The following is a 21,633-nucleotide window of genomic DNA, read 5'->3' as shown; positions in this document are numbered from 1 at the left end:
TTAGCAGTTCCCGGCTGCCTGACATGCTTGAGAAGAAAAATCAGAAGCCCCTTAGGCCTCGATGCACTTGAGCACGGCAGCGGCAGTAGCAAGATGACTGTGCGTTAGGAGAGAGAAGCTGCCGCTCTCTGACAGAACACTGTGATGCTGCGTCATTGAGTCCTGATGCGAGAGAATTACAGTATGGTGACCTGACATGGCAGCTGTGTCCCAAAGTTCGCGGTTCACTGCTAGCCACCGGAGGGGAGGACTAGCACTACAAAAACTGTGGATCCACCAAAACTTTCAGGGTCTGAAAAACATCAGAACCATCCCCCATCACAGAGTCTCCCTCCTAAATCCTTGCTCTGCCTCTCAGACTCTCTTCCTCTCTCTGTCCCTCCTTAATGAGCTCCTTGATCTTCCTCCCCAAAGTCTCAATGAACTTGGCCTACTTGCCCAATCCAACCTCACCTGATCAGACTTTTTGATCTTCCCCTTTAACCCCTCCTGGATAGACTCTTGGTTTCTCAGAGACTCCCTCGTACTTAGGACCTTCTCGGACCACTGAATCCAGGTCCCCAGGATCCTACTGTGATCCTGCTAAATGCAGTGGCCCCAACTCTGAGCTGGATGCGGGCGGGGGGCAGCAAACATGACTTTAAGACCTCAGTGTTTGCCCCAAGGGAAGCTCTAACTTATTGCAATTTTGAATGAATAGCTGAGAGCAGAGCACTCTGCTCATAGCTCCTCCCTTTCCCAATATGCCCTCTCCCACTCTTGCTGCTTCCCTGGCATTCCCCTACGCTGGATACTGCGACGGGGTGGTGCAGGGTCACTGAGTCATGCACTTCCCTACACCAGGTATGTTCACTGGGAACAGTTAGGCCAACTTAACTGCCACTTTATGGTGGATCAGTCACAGCAGAGAGGCAGCAACCTAGTCCAGAATCACGGCCAACAGGTGAGGAGTGTTAAGGCAGCATCTACCTACTGAACACGTGCTGTGGCTTATGTGGCCAAATAGGGACTGGAGAGCTAATAGAAGTGTTGAGACCAGCTCTCCCTTCACCTTACTTGACTGCATTGGCATGTTCAACACATCTTCTAAAGTGGCCCCAGTGAGGCTCTTGGCATTGAATGTCAGTCTTCCTGGACAATTGCAAATAAAGGCTAGTACTTTAAAGGTGTGGCCTTAGATGGGCTTGCTAGAGAGTAGCACACAAAGGATTCATAGAATTGTAGGACTGGCAGGGACCTTGAGAGGTCATCTAGTCCAGTCCCCTGCACTCATGGCCGGACTAAATATTATCATTCTAGACCATCCCTGACAGGAGTTTGTCTAACCTACTCCTAAAAATCTCTTATGATGGAGATTCCACAACCTCCCCCTAGGCAATTTATTAAGTATGCTATTGCACTGCCCCTGGTCTGGCCATGTGGGCTTTTTAAAACACATAAAAAATCAAGCTGCTCACTGCCCTGGGAGACAGTGTAATGTAATAGTTAGAGTAGGTGACTGGAAGTCAGTTGACCCCGGGATTTCTCAACCCTGTTCCAGCGCTGGTGCCCTAAGTGATATTAGTTGAGACATGTCACCTCTCTTGTACCTCAGCTTCCCAGTTTGTAAGATGGAGATGATAATACCTACCTCAGCAGAGCATGAGAAAAGCTGATCAACTAATAGCAGTGAGGCAGATTGAGAGCCTTAGATGGAAGGGACTATAGAATGCTAATTATAATGTTACATTGAGTTATTAATAAACTGAGATCACCCCAGGTTTCTCCAGGAATTATTTGCTTTAACCCTTCCTTACCTTGTTCCTTCTCCAGCCTCAGGGCACAGCTGTGCTCTTATATCTCAAATGTAGAACCTTGCTAGGCTTCCCGCATTATTTAGAGCTTCCAGCTGGCTGCTCTCTGATTGGCTGAGACGAGTTCTTTTTATATGTCAACCAGCCTACACTAAGCCGAAGGTGCCGATTTAAAATCATGTCGTTAATTCATAACGATGCTGAGTAGCAGTGACAGATGCCTCCTTGAATGATGTTAAAGCTTTGAAAAATAGTCCCAAGCCTCAGCTGGAGTTAGCATAGCTGGGATTTCAGAGGAAAGCATTTAGCACATGGGGGGCGTTGCCATTTATTGTGACCAGCTGGTGACCCTCTCTGCTCTATCCAGCCCCATTCCCCTTTCCCTCCTCCCGCCCCCCCAGCCACTAGCAGACACAATTCCACCACCTTGTAACAGGAGGCTGGCTTGTCTTTGAAAAGCTGTAACTGTAGTCTCTGCATCACCTCATGTCTACTGTCACATCCTATCCGTGGTAGGCCCTCAGCCTGCAGAGTGGCCTCTTCTGGACAATCTGCTGCCTTTATATCTGGTACACTCTATGGGGACTCCCCTGGATCAGAGCTATCCCAGAATGCTCTGCGCACCTCCAGCCCTAGATCATATGAGAGTTGAAGCTTGTACTCAGTCCTACAGTGTACCTACCTTTACCTGATCCATTAAGAACCTGAGGAAAGATAACATGGTCTATTGTGAAGAGGAAGTAGGTACACTTACCTGAAATGATCCAAACAAGCGTTGAATGGGATAAAATAAGAACCCACATGGGCCTTTGCCCCCACCCACCCCATATTTCAAAGCAAAGCATCTTGCAGGTTTAGAAGTGTTCTGTTCACTTTGTTTTTCCAGTATTTTTCCTTTTCTTGTACCTTGTCAGCATTAGGGCTGAAAGTGAAAGTGCCATAATGCAACGAGAGAAGCAGTTCCTTTTTTTTTTTAGTTGACTTCAGCTCAGGCTGTGGGAGATCATCAGTTCTAAAAAGTCCGGCACATGGTGTTGTCTTGAGATTTCCCACCTGATATTCAGATAGTTTAGAGGGGCCTCTGAACATTTACGCCCTTCTCTGAGCTTAAATCAGCCTCTATACCAGATGACTGACGCATAGCTAATGCAATGCCGATTTTTAAAAATAGCTCCAGAGATAGTCCCAGCAATTACGGCCTGGTGAACCTCTCTTCAGTGTCAGGCAAACTGGTTGAAACTATAGTAAAGAACAGAATTATCAGACACATAGATGAACACCATACGTTGGGGAAGAGTCAACGGGGTTCTTGTAAAGAAAAAAAAATGCCTTACCAATCTATTAGAATTCTTTGAGGGGGTCCACAAACACATGAAGAAGGGTGATCCACTGGCTCCAGTAGCCTTGGAGTTTCAGAAAGCCTTTGACAAGATCCCTCACCAAAGACTTTTAAGCAAAATAAGCAGTCATGGGATAAGAGGGAAGGTCCTCTCATGGATCAATACCTGGTTAAAGATAGAAAAGAAAGGATAGGAATAAACAGTCAGTTTTCACAGTGGAGAGAGGTAGATAGTGGGATCCCCTAAAGATCTGTACTGGAACCACTGCTATTCAACATATTCCTAAATGATCTGGAAAAAAAGGGGTAAACAGTGAGGTGGCTAAATTTGCAGATGATACAAAATTACTCAAGATAGTTAAGTCCAAAGCTGACTGCAAAGAGTTATAAAGGTATTTCACTGTACTGGGTGACTAGGCAACAAAATGGCAGATGAAATTCAAGGTTGATAAATGCAAAGTAATGTACATTGGAAAACATAATCCCAACTATACATACACAATGATGGGGTCTAAATTAGCTGTTGCCACTTCAGAAAGAGATCTCGGAGTCACTGTGGATAGTTTTCTGAAATCATCTGCTCACAGTGGTGAAAAAAGCTCATCAGCAGTGGTGAAAAAAGCTAACAGGATGTTAGGAACCATTAGGAAAAGGATAGATAATAAGACAGAAAATATCATAATGCAAATATATAAATCCATAATATGCCTGCACCTTCACTACTACATGCAGTTCTGTATCTCAAAACACGCATCTCAAAAATGATATATTAGAATTGGAAAAGGGCAACAAAATGATTAGGGGTATGGAACAGCATCCGTATGAGGAGAGATTAAAAAACCCGGGACTGTTCAGCTTTGAAAAGAGACGACTAGGGGGGATGTGATAGAGGGCTGTAAAATCATGACTGGTGTGGAGAAAATGAATAAGGAAGTGTGATTTATTCTTTCATATAACACAAGAACCAGGGGTCACCTACTGAAATTAATAGGAAGCAGGTTTAAAACAAACATAGAGAAGTACTTCTGCATGCAGTACACAGTCAACCTGTGGCATTCATTGCCAGAGGATGTTGTGAAGGCCAGAAGAATAACCGGGATAAAAAAAGAATTAAATAAGTTCATAGAGGACAGGTCCATCAGTGGCTGTTAGCCAAGATGGTCAGGAATGCAACCCCATGCTCTGGGTGTCCCTAAGCATCTGACTGCCAGAAGCTGGGACTGGATGATAGGGGATGGATCACTCAATAATTGCCCTGTTCTGTTCATTTACTCTGAAGCAGCTGGCTCCAGCCACTGTTGGAAGATAGGATACTGGGTGAGATGGACCATTGGTCTGATCCAGTATGAGCATTCTTATGTTCTCCCATTACCAATTCAATCTTTAAGAAAGGGGGCTTGGGTCATGATGACTTTGAAACTGGTTCTTATTGCCCCTCTCCTTCCCCCATCACAGTTTTGAACCAGTTGAGGATTCCCTATTGTGTTGCTACCGTATAAACCTGCTTATAAAGGGCTCATGTCTAGTGCCTTACAATGAGTAGTAGATGAGAATCTCATCACAGGGGTCACCCTTTCCATATTGCTAAATGGGAGGATGGTCCCATTTAGAGGGGAGGTGTGTATAGGGGAGGTTGTAGTATAGAAAGGAGCTCCTGATGACTCACTGGAATAGTACATTTTTCTAGTAGTCCAGTTGAAGCCAATGGGGCTACTTGTTTGGTAAGATAATACCCTGTGAATCAGTGCGGGCCCAGAGCAATGAGCTGGAGGTGCAAAGTTAACTTCCCTCAGAGTTAGGCATGTTCAGAGCCATGGTTTGGGCTTGGGCCCCCCTTTATTTAAAAGGAGAATTGGTTAAGAGGGTGACATCAATTTTCAGAGCAGTTTATGGGAGGTACAGGCATCAAGAACAGGTGTTGGATTTGGCCCCGGGGGGCTTGATTCTTGACAGATGCGGGACTAATCTGGCGCACAGGTTCCCAGGCTGGGCGCTTGCACAGCAGCTGACAGCACGAACGGTAGAATGGTTGGAATTCGACAGCTGTAAGATGAGGCGAACTCTGACAAAGAAAAATGAGCTGCCACAAGGCCCTTTGGGCGCAGCATACGTCTCCAGACTGCATGCTGCTTGCTTGTGCTGAAATCCTGGGCAGCCCTCTCTGACCAGCCTGTGGGCAGCCCATGTGAGCAGCTAGCTTTGATTTCTGGTAGAAGATAGTGGATGCTGGTCTTAAGAAGCACAGAAAAGTGAGACAAAGTGTAAAGTCTTTGTAAGTTTGGGCCTTTTGTACAATGCACATTTTCCTTTTTAGTTGGCTAAACGCCGAGATCAAACAGAATTTGTGTGCCCAAGAGCTAAAAGCCTGTTGCTGTCTATCTTCGTATCAAAGGGGTTAGAACTGCTGACCCTATTGGGTTGCACTATTGGGGGCAGAAGGTGTTCTCTCTCTCTAATAATGCAAAATAATGCGGCCTGAAACCTTTACAAATCAAAGTCAATGGGAGCTGCAGGTGCTGAGCACCTCTGAAAATCAGGCCATTCATTCCGCATTAATTCCCTTCACATTAACAAAGCATTGCAGGGCTTTGTGAAGCAGCCTTTCCATCTTCCAGTACCAGCCTGGAAGTCACTGCTCCAAGCCCTGGAGGCTTCTCCACTGACCCACCCCAGTCTATCTCCTCTCATATACTGGGTCATCTGTAAACAGCTGCAGCTCCTCCCTGCTTCTCTCTAAGTTAGCATCAGCTCCCTCCCACCTCTCCTGTCTTGTTGCCTGCTTCCTTAGAGGTTTCCTTGCCTCTCTCATTGCTTCTGACTTACAGCTGCCTCCTAATTCCTTTTGTCAGCCCCTCCCCTGCCACTGCTGACTCTCCCACTACTACAGCTGCCCCATCCTCCAGCTTCCCCCTGGAGCTATTTGACCTGTGCTCTTCCACTTCATGTCCTCCAGCTCCTTCCCCTGGCTGGTGACTACACCCTTAGGAACCAGTCCCTTCCCCCGCTACCAACCCCTCTCAGCAACCCACTTCCAGTTGCTGCTGATTTCCCTTCTCCTCACCCTCCTTGTCTCTCAATGTTTTAAAAAGCTGGTTAATGAGGAATACTCATTGAGGATTGAGCCTAGTGTAAAGTTACAAGCAAAGAATGTGCCCATTGAGTTACTCTATCCAGTTATAGTGCAGAATGGTGGACTACTTCCCACCAGCTCTCACCCGATGAACGCACACATGCGTGGAACAAAGCCATCTCTGCCTGGACAATTTCAGACTTAGACTTTAGGGTCAGAAGGGACCATCGTGATCATCTAGTCTGACCTCCGGCACATTGCAGGCCACAGAACCTCACCCACCCACTCCTGTAATAGACCCCTAACCTCTAGCTGAGTTACTGAAGTCCTGAAATCATGGTTTAAAGGCTTCAAGTTACATAGAATTCACCATTTACTCTAGTTTAAACCTGCAAGTGCCCCATGCCCCATGCTGCAGAGGAAGGTGAAAAACCTCCAGGGTTTCTGCCAATCTGACACAGGGGAAAATTCCTTCCTGACCCCAGATATGGTGATCAGTTAGACCCTGAGCATGTGGGTGAGACATTGCAGGATGTACGCCTGGTTAACATATACATAGAGGCAAGCAATGGATGAGACATGAATAGAAGGAACCCTTCCCAGAGAGGGAAACATTCCTGGGAGAAAGCTTGCCAAAAAACAGTGTGGGGGGGGCATTAATGGGCCAATAACTACTAGCACACTCGACTCTCCCCTCTGTGGATACCCATTGAAGCCAACAGGAATTCCTCCTGAACAGGAGAGGGAGCACCACCCAGCCCAGGCATCTCACACTCATATTACTATTACTATCTATTTGGCCATCATGAAATAGGTCGCCATTGTGCTAGGTGCTGTACAGACATAACAAAGAGACAGTCCCTGTGCTAAATAACTTACAATGTAAGTAGAAGATGAGAGACCACAGGTGTCTACAACAAGCAGATGGGGTGGGAGACAACAGGGAAGCTATAAGGCGATTCTGATCAGTATGAGTGACATGTTGGCAGCATCCCATAGCTAGTTAATAATCTGTGTGACCGCTTCAAACATTTGGGGCTCCCTTCTGCACCACTGGCATCAGGGGGAGTTTGGCCATTGAACTGTATGGGAGCTGGATCACACCCCAGGTGACTAGCAAAAGCTACTACACATCATGTCCTCCTCCTCCCCCCAACCACACCACAGGGGAAGCATCCTATCCCATTTAAAGGAGAGGGCACCGTTTCTGTCTCTCTTCCCCTACTGAGAGAAGGGATCATCTTTTCTACCACTATTGTCCTCACCCCTCATTCTCTTGGAGTCCCTCCCCTCACAGGGCCTTTTCCCAGCAGCTGTCTCCAGGTCTTGAGACTCTCCCTTTGGCTTATGCAGATGTTGATTCCCAAATTCATGATGCACGCTCTCAAGAATCTGCAGCTATGGTGCCCCCGTGTGCCCAAATGGACTGGCTCTGCCCTGCCGATCATTGGTGTAGTGGTAACAAAGTAGTAGGTAAACTAACTGGAATGACACTCCCTAGTCCCTAAATGAGAAGTCCCTACTGCTACGAATGCCAATGGGATTTTAGCCATTGATTTAAAAGGGATCAGGCTCTGGGCCAAACTGTTTCGTTGCCACCTGTCAAGGTGAAAGGATGCTAAAACAATGAGTTTGATTTTGTCCTGGTTTCTCCTCTCTCTCCTCTCAGGAATGGACATACACATACAACCATCAGGTCCGCCAGCAGCAGCTCTGCTGGTCAGTGTACACCCTCTTCCCCGGCGCCCAAGTGCTGCTGTCCCCCTGCAAAGAAGGTGACGGCAAACAGGTGAGTCTTTGATTGATCTGTTGCTGTCTTTGACAGCCCTGGAGGCTGGAGTCCTGTTTATCCCCACAGCAGGTACAGCTCTGGCGATGGCAGCAGAAGCTTCCCCCACATCATCCCACCAGTGTGTTCTGGATCCTGGAGATACAGCTGCTAGCGGCAGCGGAGTCGCTATGGCCCATTCAATCCTTGGCCTCTCAGCCGAGTGTGTCAGTGAGCATGACTCTTAGTGCCACTGGCCATGAGGACATTTCCCATTAGAAACCCAACTGGAACCAGCAGCTCATTGCACACAGGCTGCCAGCCAGCCATCAGATGCTACCATGTCTCAGGAGTTAATGTCCTGGGTGGCGTTTGAACCACAGAGCTAGAGGAGAAAACCTTTGTTGATGTATTATTTTTTGAAGCCTGGAGGCTAGGAAGAGGCTACCACTTAACATGCCTACTGCTGACAAGGATTGCGGAGTGTCCTCAGTGACTTCAGTGGGAGCTGTGGGTGCTCAGCGCCTCCTAGGACCAGGGCAAACAGAATTGAATATGATTTCCTTGTTCAAATATCTTCTGCCCTCTCCTGGTACTTGCTGCAGCTTGGGTTGAACCAGCAGTATATCTAAAGGGTGATTATTGTTATACAGTTGTTGATACTGCTAGCGCCATCCCTTGAGCCCTCGCTCATATCCCTCTTCCCATGTCTCCCTGCACAGCGATGGGGTAAAGTTGGTTCTCATATTGAACACATGGCCTCGCGCCTCTGCCTGGACACTGAAATGATGGGGGACACCAACGAGAGCACCAGAGAGCTCATCATCAACCCTTGTGAGAGCACAGCCATGAGTCAGCGCTGGGACATGGTGATGTCCTGACTGCCTGTCATCGAGCAAAACCAGCCACAAGGGCTTCATCAGAAGCAGCCATGGCACACAGCAGAGGCTGTTGGGAACTCAACAGCAAAACCATTGGGCACCCTTGTTCATTGTGAGGTGGGAGCCAGAGAAAAAAAGGGTTAGGCCGGGGAGCTCCAGGTCGAAGAAGGGATGTCAGCTGTGAGACCTGCAGTTAGTGGCCAGTTGGGGTTATAGAGTCAATGAGTAAGAACCGCACAGAACCAATCCCTAAATGTCTTTCAATAACACTGAGTCCTGGCTGAGGCCTGACGACGGTCCTACTGAAATACGGTGTGTACAGTATTTATTGTTTTACTGCAAAGATGGAAACTTTGGTGGAAGAGCCTTGGAGAGAAAGTGGAGACAAGTGTCTAGTTGGCTGCGTAGGCGGCGGGGAGGCTGGTGGGTGGGGGAAGGAGATGCTAAAGGGAAACAAAAATGGTTGCCTGGGGGACGAGCGGAAAATGCCAAGTAATCCTTGCACTTTTCATGGATGTGAATGAGCCTGTGTTCTGCAGGCAGCTAGAATGAAGCTATATTGCACGTTCTCCTTTGTATATAGTCTGTACACATGGCATACAGAGAGCCCATGCTGTCATCTGGTGCGTGTGACCAGAATCAAGATGACGGAGGGTTTGCACCGCTCTCCAGGCATGGAACCCAGCAAACAATGCCGTGAGGGCCAAATGTCTGAGTGCGCTAAATCTACAAACTCTTCTGATGACGTGCGGGGAGCAATAACACTGTTACGTCTCCTGTCTGAATGGCTCGGGCAAGCCAAGATAATTGAGTATTCCTCATTAACCTCAATACATGTCTCGTGTTTCACACCTGGTATAACTCAAATGTCCACACTATGTCACCCAAGTAATATTTTACTATTTGAAGGTAATTGTGCCATCTTTGCGTTTTCCAATCTGCTTAATTCAAAAGCTGGTGCTAGCACAAGACCCTGGGGCCTGAGGGGTCTTCCTTCTGCATGGTACACATGAAGGTGGGGGTCACCCAGAGGGCTGTTGTAGAGAGCAGGAGAGAGGAAAACCACGCCAATGCTGTTGCTGCCTCCCAGAATGTGAGTGATTAAGGAAGGATTTGGGTTTCCCCCAGCTGCATCGCTGAGCAGAAAGCCCCAACTCAGGAGATCCCTGAGGGTTCTCTCTCCCCTGTGGTCATTAGTGCTCCTGGACATGATAGAGGTAACGTGTTTAGGTTCCAGAAAGCAGGCATTGGCCAGATGTAAAATGCCAAGATAATGGTTGTGTGGGGTGAAGGGATTCAGTGGGAGAGGGAAGTGGAGACCCCAAGAAGCGAAGTTGAGGGGAAACGGTCCTTTCTGAGCTGGTCTTCAGGCTAGGTCCCAGCATAGCAAAAGGGAATGGTGGGGAGTAGGACTTTGCAATAGCATGGGAATCACCAAGACATTCCACATAGTACCCTGCATAGATGTCTTCTGAGAACAACGCTGGGTGGGATTTTCAAAAGGGCCTAAGTGACTTGAAAGTCGATGAGATTTGTGCTCCTGAATCATGTAAGCTCCTACAAAAGTTCCATCCTCTGTGCCAGTTTCAAACCTGTGACCTGGAGGTGAAGCACCCCCTTATCCAGTTTACCTAGCCCACCTTCTTGGATATAGTGCTAGGGATAGGCTTCTTCTACACTAGCTTCTCCCATCAGTGCATGGAGGGAGTCATGCATGTAAATCACCTGGACATCAAGCGCAGCACCAGCATAGCTATTGTTATTTACAAACGGTCCCAGGCTATAAATGCTTTTCCATCTGCTGCAGACTAGGTTACTAATCAAATATGCCACCATGGTGTGAACCTCAAGGACTTGAATTGTGAAAGGGTTCAAGGAAGCCGTCATTTCACAGCAGTGCATTGCACCATTTTCATTGTTTAGCTTTCCGGTGGGAAACAGTAAAATTAAAAATAGAACAGGGGAAAAAAGAAAGCCCAATTCGCAAAGCTGTCAGTGACCTTGCTGGTTGCCTTATTTAATTGAGCCAGTGACTATCATAACTGCTTTTCCCGCTGCAAATGACAAGCAGGCTGTAATAATTTACTGTCTAATAGTGATGGGAGGGCCCAAGAGGTAAAGCAGCTCTCAAATGCTTGGATTTTACCTTGAGCAAACCTCTGTTGTGTTTGCACTGTGATACCTTGATGCTGCATCATTTCTGCTCCCTGCAAAATAAGCAGGCAAAATGCTGTCTTTGCCATTTTTGGTGAGAACTCCTGCCGCTGCTCTCCACCGTTCTCCAGGCATTCGATTAACAACTTGACTTTGGGTCTAAATCTGGAATTCTCTGCTTTAGCAGGTTTGCTCCCACCCAGAACTGGGTGAATAAACTATTGTGCAAATAACAAATCATTTCCCACCTTGGGTTCAAAACATCCATGTTGCTGATGGCCAAAACCAGTGTTTTGGACAACAAACCCTGTTTTTCACCTTAGCAGAAAATCAAAGCGCTACCTCACTGCACAAGTGCACAGGTGTATGTGTATATATGTGTGTTCGTGTACATGTGTCTATTGATGTGTCGGTACATATGTGTGCATGCACTTGCATTTGTGTATAGATGTGAAGTGTATGTGCATTTGTACGTACATAGGTGTGCATGTGCCTTTATGTCTAGGTATGTAAATGTATGTTAGAAGAAGCTCTTGGTTCAAATTCACTTCCCTTCCCTGATATGGTGAGGTAGATCTGAATACTATTCCAGGGGTCTAATCCCCTGAGCCAAGTCAGGTTTGTAGAAGGCGCTAATTGCAGTGCAGCTGCTATGAGATGGTTGGGGGTAGGAGACAGCGAGCATAAAGATAGGCTCTGCAGCCCCTGTGACCGTAGAGCTGGGCCACACAGGTGCTCCATCAGGCACCCATGAGAAGGCTTGGCACAGATAAGCTGGACGTAGGTGTGGTGGGTGGCTGTGGAATTGCAACAACACATCAGCCAGCCCTCCACCCACCTAGTGCAGGCACAGCAGCTGCAAAGTATGTTGCAGTGATGAGGCAGCAGAAGCAACCACAGAGCAGCCTGGAGGGATGAGTCCATCCCCTGTGTCCACCATGCAGCCCTTTATCTGAAGCCTGTTTCGTGGCCCAGCGCGCGAGATCAGCAACATAGTTAGAGCAATGTCAGCGTGACTCCCATGACACTCAATGTGAGCAGTCATGCAGCTCTCCAGCACTTTGCGAATGTTCTCTTTACTGCTCTCACGAAAAGCCTTGCTTTGGGTGTCAGGAGAAAAGCAAGCGTTGGTGAAAATCCAACTCAGCCCCACAGGTTTAATTACCTTGTTAAAATATTCTGGCTACAGATTAACTTGCTTTTTTAATGTTTGTTTTTTCCCCTTCATATTTATTACGATTCCACCTGCCATAAACTGGGAGCTGGGAGACTGTTGACAAGGTGTCTAAATAGGCTCTAATATTTATACCTCTGTGCTCTCAGCAGCAATGCTATTTGGCAGTTTTTTACACTGATCGAGGAAGAGAAGATAAGGTTCTAATCCTGGCTGGGCTTGTGACCTTTGGGTAAGTCACTTGTCCTTGTGCCTGAGTGGAAGCCGTCTGGAAAATTGGATCCAAAGCAGGAAACTCAGAGAAGGACACAGACTTCTGCTGCTTTTAAAATGAGCTACCCTGGGTGAACAACTTATGTTAACAATATAATTATAAAATATATTGATGTCCTAATGAGAGCTAATCTGAAAGATGGTGTGAAGTGGGGAACCAGACACTCCCCACCTCCCCAAAATCGTCATTTGGTTCCCCTGATTTCAGGCCATTTTGCCTTCACCTTCTGTCAGTAGCATAGCAATGGAGTTTAAGGCTAAGAGCAGTGGCTGAAACACCAAATTTTACTCAGTTGTTGGGGAAAATAAATGGAAAGTGAATTTGTAACTCAGAAATGAAGGGGCTACACAGGAACTCTGACTTGAAGATTTATGATTATCCAGTGATGGAAAAGACCTAACATGGAGTGGGCATGTGGTCCAGAGGAAAGTGCCTAGGTGTCAAATGTGCTGAGTTCTCATCCTGCTTCTTTCACTAGTTGCAGTAGTGGTTTCAGTGCGGACTCAGTTCCCCCATCTGTAAAATAGGAATACTACATACCTATCTCACACAGGTTTTGCGAGACTTAGTTAATGATCATAAAGTCCTTTGAACTGGTGGAGTGCCAAGTGTTATTATTTATTATACCATATGTTGGCAGCCACCCCCTTGTCCAGCACACGAAAGACTATACAAGCAAACTTCAGAGCTAAAGTATGCTAATCTCTATAGCTTGAGCTAAGGAGCCAGGCTCTATTGCTGTAACAGTCTCACATCCTTTATGGATCAGACAGATAAACCACTGGCCACAGGGGTACAATGAGGAGCCACCCTAGGTGTTTTGCCCCCCCGCTCCCAAAAAGCCAAGTGGTATGGCACCCCCTAGAAGTTGCCACCGAGCCCAGCTGCCCTCATAGCCTGCCCCTAAAACTACCCCTAGTTACAATAGGACTTATGTGTCCTATCAAATTTAACCTGCCCCATTCATATTTTGGACATTGACTATTCAGACATCAAACTACAGACCAAGAATTATTCATAGGCATTATAAAGAAAACAATTGTAATAACAAATTCAAGAGAATCATGAACTGCTAAAGGTAAGGGTCAATTCACAACTAGAAAAAGAAACTAAAGCTTATTTTTCTGGTTAAGTTATTCTTAATTATGTTCTCAGCTCTGGTTTCAAAGTTATCTACCCAGAGAGAGTTTTACACAATGTTTAGTCCATCAGCTGTTGGGTTCATTAATACCGGAACATGCAGGTAGGTTAAACCAGTGATACTCTGACAGAGACTTGGGAGCCACAAGTGGCTCTTTTCAGCACATGATATTAAAACATTGTGTGATTTAATTATTAATCAGTCAGGATGCTTTTATGTTAATAGCCAATTGTGGAATACTTGGTCAGTCATTTTGCTGTGAGAATTATACATATCTAAATAGTAAATGAATCAATGAATTGACACTACTGTGGCTCTTGGGGGTAATGCTGATCATTAATTTGGCTCCTGAAAGAGTGAGGTCTAAGTATCACTGTTAAACTGAAGCCCAAGGGGACAACTTTAATGGAGTTAGAATTTCCATGTCTGCTGTGTTATTGGCTAGAAGTGCCTAGGAACCATTTAAGAGTAAAACATTGTCACAGTTGATGGTTTGCACATGCTTTCTAATTGAGTCTAATTAAAATCTGGATTAGGCTGAAGATGGAGGTGCTCTTGAGCTGCTGGGATGTTTGCTGGTAAGACTGCTGCTTTTTCTCTCTAGCTTCTTTTCATCTTTGGTGTTAAATAACAGCTAGCTCTATTAAGGAAGTCCAAACTGGTGCTTTGTGATTGACAAAAACTATGGTCTGCATTCATGGATATGTTTGTTCAAACCCCCTTTCAAAAATCCCCTCCACCAAACGCACACCTGTTCTTTATATATGTCGCCATGCTAACTGATGTCTCCCTCTGTATGTAATACACATATGCAGCCATGTAGTAGATTTGAGTGAAAAATGTTCATGTAAATACATCACTTCTGAATCTAGTTGTGCCAAAAAAGAAAAAAAAACACACAATTTCATATAAAACAAGTATTTAAAGTGTCAGGTCAGGTCTGGTCCCAAGTTAATAGAGTTCTGAAACCCTAACTCCAACAGAAATGTTTTTTTCTGGGGAATAAAATTCAGTGGAAACGGATGTTAGGTTATGCTAAACAAACCTCCTCCTGTTTTCTTTGCAGCCCCAATGCTGTAGCCTTGAGCTAGGATATGAAAGCCTAAAAGTGAAATTGGTTCTAAACAAAAAAAAAACTGACTAGTTCATTTCCATTGGTCAGATTGAGAGACGTGCAAAAAAAAATGTACAACCCACATCAAAACAAAACGTTAAAAATAGCTTAGTTTTAATAATTCCAGTAACACAGGTCAAAGGTTTGTTTTCTTTTTAAATGTAGCATTTCACCTGCCAGCATTAATTTCGCACTTATTCGTGCACAAGCTTTCCATCTGCTTCGGCTGTAACTGGCCTTCATCTTACACAACTGATTGGCAGCTTATTACAGATGGGTGAAACTCAGTGGTTTGTGTTGGCAGAGCTGTAACCTGCATTTCAGGTAACACTCTCAGGGGGTGAGGGGTATCTTGATTGCCTCAGTCCCTTAGGGGGCAGGTAGGGTCAGCTGCAATCTGTCCCTGTAGCTGTGGATTGAAATCATTTCCACCTGAAGCCAAAATTCAGTCCTGATTTAGCCCTCTCACGGTCAAAATTAACTTGGCCCAAGTTCCAGGTTTGTGATGAAACTCCAATTCTACTGGATTTGGGGTTTTGGTCTGCATTGCAATGCCTCCATTCTTAAAGGTACAGTATGTTTGCATCACACTTTAATCATGCATTACTGAGCATGCTGCAAACAGACTATGGCCAATGAGACATGATTTGAACAATGAAAGCCCCCCAAGTGTTTCTTTGTGCCTCTTTGCAGAGGAAGCTCGGTAATGCAGCTCCTCATCTCAGCTTTGTAGAAATGATCCACGCCTGTTCAGATGACAGTTTCCAGTATCTTTAATGATGTATTCTAACCCCTAGCGTTGTGGGGGTGAAAACCCAAACCTTGATCTGAGCACAGCAGTGTGTGGACACGCACTTTACACATTCAGGCTACACAGCACTGCATCCCCACTGCTTAACACATTTGCAATGGATCTTTAGCTTGAAAGATCACAGCCATTGTAACTTGAAATTGATTTTTCCTTTGCGGAGAGACGTTTGAAGCAAAAACCAATTTGGTTTGTATAAAATAAGTTAGCTATAAGAAGATATCCCTCGGAGTGCACGGGATCACCTTTGAAACTGTTTTCACCCTAGCGTGAATAACAAGTTGCACAATAAAGGGAATTTCTTACAGCCGATCTGCTCTCTACCCATCCGTGAGCCAACTCTGAAACGAGATGCGTCTATTTGCTCTGATTCAGAACTTCGGTGTCATATTTCCTGATCTTGTTACAAAGACTCCCGATGTCTGGTGTGACAACCCAGAGGATGTGGAGGTTTAACCATAGCAAACCACTGAGACAAGCGCAACTCTGTAACCTCTTGTCATGATCAGAAGCTAGGTTCAGAAAGCTCGGTCTAAACTGCTAGAAATCATTTGAGAAAGACTCTGATAAGCAGCAACTATGGAGGGGCCTGTGCACACCCTGCTTTTCTCCCACTTAGGTTTGTGCAATCTTCTCCTATCTGCCTTTGCCTTTTCCCTCCTCCGGTCTGTCCAAAAGGCTGCTGTTAAAGCCATCTTCCTCCTCCCACCCCTTTTGAATCCCTCCATTGGCCTCCTAGATTTTAACATATCTGATTCAACCTCTTCGGGGTCGGTGCAAGTCTCTGCACAACCTGTCCCCATTTATCTCTGTTCTCACCTCTCGCTTCCCAGTCTCTTATCACACTCCTCCAGCTTTCTTCTTTCCCCTCTCAGCTTTGTATCTTCTATCTTTGTACCATGCTATCTCCTACACACATGGAATGATCCCTCCCCTCATTCACCAAGCGGACACACCCTCCTCCAGCAATCCTTTGTCTTCAAGTAGGCCTTCCTCCCTTGAGTTCATGGCAACTCCACAGGGCCTCTTCTGATTCCTTCTTCTGCCTTGTTGCCCTGTGTCTTGTCTTGTTTGTTTGTGAGGTCTCTGAGGCAAGGAATGTGTGGTTTTATCTCTGTTTGTAGAGTTCAATTGAAATTTACTAACCCACATAGCTGTTGACAACAACTATTATTTATTAAACATTTATCTGAAAGGTATAGTGCCCAGGAGGGAGAAGAAACATGTATGGTGGTTCAAGGGACCATAGCTAGGAGCAACTGGATGAAAAGAGGGTCCTTAACCGGACTTGTCTTTCTGCAGTGGCAAATAATAGCTGGTACAATTTTGAAGGGTGTAAATAGCTCTAGCTATCCAGGCTGGGAGCTAAAAGACAGGCCCTATATAACTCGCAGAGTCAGTCTGAGGCAAAACTGGGATTAAAAGCCCAGTCTTCGGACTCCCAGTCATGTGTGAGATTGCTCTTTATGTCCTAGTCTGGCCTCTGAGGGAAAGGAGCTTTTTGTGAAACAGGAAGATCTCTACTCGTTAACTGTAAAATCACAGGGGCATACAGAGAATTACTCCCAGAGAGCTGCTTTTGAATGTACTGTGAATGTTAGGCAAGCAAATGGGAGTTTTGCCTGAGTAGGGACTTCGGAATCTGGCCCATGGTTTTTCAAGGTAGCTCTGGTATATAAATCCATTTATTTGTTCCCATGGAAGGTGCTACAGCCACCACCCAAGGAACAGAGATCCCCTATTGGTCAGCCGCCGAGCCAGCTTTCCCACACTGCCCTGCTCATATGCCTCAGACATGGCCTGGAAGAACCACCCCCAGGCTTGTTCTGTCTCCAGCGTCCATTCAATCTCTGACCTCTCTGCAGAGCCTGTCAGCAAAGGTACCAATGTTTTGTGGCACTTCTATGTATCTCTGTACATCCATCCATTTCAAAATGGGTGGATTACGCGGTCAGAGGGAAATAACTGGGTTACACACTCATTGCTGCCTGGGGCCTATTTGAGCCAGTGACCTAGAGGTGAAAGGCATCCTAGTCCATCACCAAGCATGTGAACTATCCAGTCCCCCTTGGTAACATGATACCCAGGAAAAAAATGGTGAAGAAATAAGTCACCAGGGGCCTGATCTAATGCCCACTGAAATCAAAGGAATTCCATGGAGCCCTGCATCAGGCTCTAGATTTTTTGCTCCATCCAGTTCAGCTAATGAAGTTGTATGTTTCAGTCACAGGCTGCAGGGCACACTAGATTTGCACATCCTGCAGCCCACCCGATGGCTTTTTATCACCAAATTTTAAACGACTGCCACTGCAAGGGCCTTGAGCACCCGTGTACCTTTGTCCCTCCTCGTCTCTTCCTGTGGCACGTAAGAGTCTAGTCTCATGTGGGCTGTGGATACTTTGGGTTTAGCGTGTGCGGGATAGGTGGTATTGGTGACCTGTATCATACAGATTGGCTGGTCTGGTGGTCCGTTCTGGCCGTACGCTCTGTGGCTAGGACTCAGACTCTGGTTGGATCACGAGACCAAAGGGTATTAGTGGGCAGGATGACAAGCAAGACTTTTATGAGCCACTTCATGAAGCCAACTCCTCAGCAGCAGCTAGAGCCATAAATAGGTTTGAAGATAATAGGGTTTTTCCCTGCACTCAGTAGCAAATCAAGGGAAGAATTAGAGCACTCAGTTCATTCCAGTGGAGTCAGAGCTTGGCTACAGGCTCTTTATTAAATACCATGGATGTGATACAGCTTGATATCAGGTAGATTTGGGAGAGGGGGAAGGGGAGAGGTTTTGTTTTTTCACAAAACAAAAATCCCACAGGTCCCTCATTGATATGCCTTTAAACTGCCTCCCTTATGAGTGACTAATAACCGAATAAATTAGTAATCGGAGCCAAAAAACAAAGGGTAAAATGGCCAATATTTTGTTATGGTGTGAAAATGAGCAAACCAGCTGGGGGAATAGCTTATTTTAGAGGCCGACTCGTCTGATTCATGTTGTCTTTATAATCTCAGCTAAAGTTTTAGCAGCCCAGGAAGATGAATTACCCACTCTAACCAATGCATGGATCAGCATGGGGTTTATTAGAAGCAGGCTATCATTGAACAATGTCAGGAATGTATTTATTATTAAGCAGCACACTACACAATCTAAATAGAAAACCATTATTCTTCCTTAGATGCTCAACAAGGTGCATTTTTAAAGCTGAACGGCCAATATATTGCTTGCTTGCACGAAGGCAAATATAGGGCTATTTTATATATTTTACAGGACCTCTGGGCTTTCTGTGTTTGGCTACAGGCAAATAAAACTGAATATTATACTATTCAGGAACAAAACCCTACACCAGAGGTATTCATTTTGGTCCCATGAGTGACCCATAAACCACTGTGCCAGTTCCCACAGTGACTCCATGAGAAAAAGAACAAAGGATTCTGGGTACAACCGAGAGAGGGCATGTGGGCCATGCTTTGTAAAAAGGCAGCGAGGGGGAAATGGAATCTGGGTCTCCCATATCCTATGCAAGTACTGTAACTGCTGGGGTAGAAGCAAGGCTATGATTTTGTCTGTGACTTCGGCTTACGCAACTGGGAGCTGCAGGGTCCCGCAGCCGTGGGCAGCAGGGAGATCCTGGAGCTCTGAGCTGTGGGGGGAGGGGAATCCTGGAGCTCTGAGCCCCCCTGGGTGGTGGGGGGGCCCATGGAGCTCCCAGTCAGCCCCTGCAGCTGCCCAGTGCCTTCCCATTTTATCATGGATATTTTTAGTAAAAGTCAGGGACGGGTCACGGGCAATAGAGTAAAATTCCCGGAAGCCCGTGATCCGTCCCTGACTTTTACTAAAAATATCCATGATAAAATCTTAGCCTCTAAGGCAAGCCCTGCCACAGTCACATTTTGAATGGGGTCTGATTCGGTAGGGAGCCTCGGAGCATGCCCACCAGACTGGGCCCCGCACGCGAACAGATGTATCGTTCTGGGGCCTAGGCAGAAGATAGGCACCCAGATGCCTAGAAGGAGGCAGCATTGCACATGCTCAGAGACAGAAACATAGGCATCGAGGGATCTTTTACCCTGAAAACTGAGGTGCGGAGTGAGTTTAGGAACCCCAGAGGGTTCAGCGGGAGTTCTGTGGCTCGCAGGGGAGCCAACACTGGGACTTAAGCACCTAAACCCCAGACTTGGGCATCTAAGTACCTTTGTGGATCTGGACCTTGTGGTCTAACACTACCTTAAACTTCCTACCCTGCCCCTTGCTATGCATCCCCTTCCCAGGGAGCCTTCAAAACCGGAGCTGGCCCTGGTGCTCTGGCCATGCAGCCCTTGGCACTCTGTCCTTTCCCTGCTGCAAAACTGTGCAGGCCTCAGACCCCCCCCAAGTTTTGCAACCCCTGCCTTCAGGGAGTCAACAATTAATATGGAATCCTGATGGGTTCCCAACCAGCTTTGCAAACCACAGGCCCCATTCAGTGGAAGCTGTTGCACTCATCTGAGCAGAATTTGCCCCTCAGGATGTAAGGGTCAGAATCTGAAGATCTGCCTGAGTGGGAGAATGGGACCAACAGTGGTGCCTCTTGCTTTGAAGGAAGGCTGTATTTGCAGGTTACGTAGCAGCCGGGGGCAGCTAAGAGATTTCCAGTATTATTACTCTGTACGTTCCTAGTGAGCTATGACAGGTACATTAAAAATACCTCCGATAGATAGATCACTGGTAGCTGCATCTGCATATCTGAAACCAGAATTTGGCTTTGTGTATACAAAGATCCACCACTAAAAGGCAGCCACCTCTGGGAAGGAACGTCATCACAGGTTCCAATTGGTGAATAGAAAGATAGTCTTTTGCTCTGTACAATGTGCACAATTTCCCCAGTTAGGATGCCTGCTTGACAAGTGATTGGCTGGATCCATGAGCACTGTATTGAACTGGGTGGTCAGAGCTGGCTTTTGACACTGACAGGTCCCTTTGTGTGATCCATGAGGGCTTATCGCCCATAATTTTTACCTGTCTTTACTACTGAGAGATTTTTGAAATATGACAAGCTGGCTTTTGAGAACTTAGAAGCCAGATTAGAGAGGGGGCTCAGGGCCAGGGCAGACACAGTGGAAACACAATGAACAGGATTTAATAGGGGCCCTTCTTTGCTGGCCATTGGAAAAATATGTAGCCCTCCAAGACCTGGAGAATTCTGTACCATGTCACCTGAACAGCAATATCCTGAGATCAGGTCATTTTTCAATGTATTTTTCTCACCCAACAGCTTTGGGGGAGAAGAAGGCTGCTTGCATTGTGGTTAAAGCACAGAGTGGGAGTCACATGATCTGGCCTTTAGCCTCATCTCTTCACCAGTCTTGCTGTGTAAGCTTGAGCACTTCAGTTCACTGCTCTGGGCCTCAGTTTCCCCTCATAAATTCTGCAGTCAGGTTGCCAGATTGACTGAGACCCTGAAATGGATTTTAGGAAGGAGCAGAGGCTGGATTCGGTTGATATGTGGTAGTACAACTGCTCTATGGGCTTCGGGAGTGAATATGGAAGGTATTTTACCGTACCTAGGCTGTTCTCATTTTCACTGGCCAGTTTGTCCACCCCTGTTCAGAATCCTGCTGTGTTTCCTCCCTGTCCCCAGCAGCCTGGTTGTTATCACCAGTGATCACAGGTTACAATTTCCAGAATTCTTGTAAACTGTTATCCAGGATCAAGTCGTAAAAGCAGAACTGATATGATCTCAACAAGAATAATTTTCATCTAGGCCTGATAAATAACTCTTGCACTTTGATAGCTTGGAGTTGAGCCATGCATAATCTTCACATTAATTATATCATTACAGTTTAATTGCTGCAATTACTATTCACATTGCTTTCTCTCAAACCCTCACCGTCATTACGTGGCCTGCCAGTTCAAGTAAACACCATCACTCATGTCACCTGCTCCCTGCCCAGCAGAGGCAATGTTTTCCCGTTCCCCAGATAGGAGTGCACACCTGTAACATGAACAAGTGGCACATCACATTGTCCATTGTAGTGTACCCATATAATGAAAGACCTTGGCTTCAGGCCTCAACTCTTCCTGTATTGATTCTGTGAGTTGAAATTTTCAAGCTCTGCATTTCATTCTGGTTAGCCTTT

At 46.2% G+C, this 21,633-nt stretch overlaps 1 protein-coding gene across 2 annotated transcripts in view; it reads left to right on the top strand.

Moving 5' to 3' along the window:
* The window catches only part of GALNT14 (polypeptide N-acetylgalactosaminyltransferase 14), a 184,524-nt gene extending 173,282 nt beyond the window's left edge, over nt 1–11,242 (top strand). For both annotated transcript variants that reach the window (XM_073338658.1, XM_073338657.1), the window contains 2 exons: nt 7,872–7,991; nt 8,693–11,242. In XM_073338658.1, coding sequence (XP_073194759.1) covers nt 7,872–7,991; nt 8,693–8,851 — 279 coding nt within the window. In that variant the 3' untranslated portion in view covers nt 8,852–11,242. The remainder of the gene's footprint in view (nt 1–7,871; nt 7,992–8,692) is intronic.
* Nucleotides 11,243–21,633: the final 10,391 nt, after the last annotated feature.

The sequence above is a fragment of the Lepidochelys kempii genome, chromosome 3, assembly GCF_965140265.1.
Source record: "Lepidochelys kempii isolate rLepKem1 chromosome 3, rLepKem1.hap2, whole genome shotgun sequence".
Lineage (NCBI taxonomy): Eukaryota > Metazoa > Chordata > Testudines > Cheloniidae > Lepidochelys > Lepidochelys kempii.
Note: the sequence above shows the minus strand (reverse complement) of the source record. Positions and strands in the feature narration are given on the sequence as shown.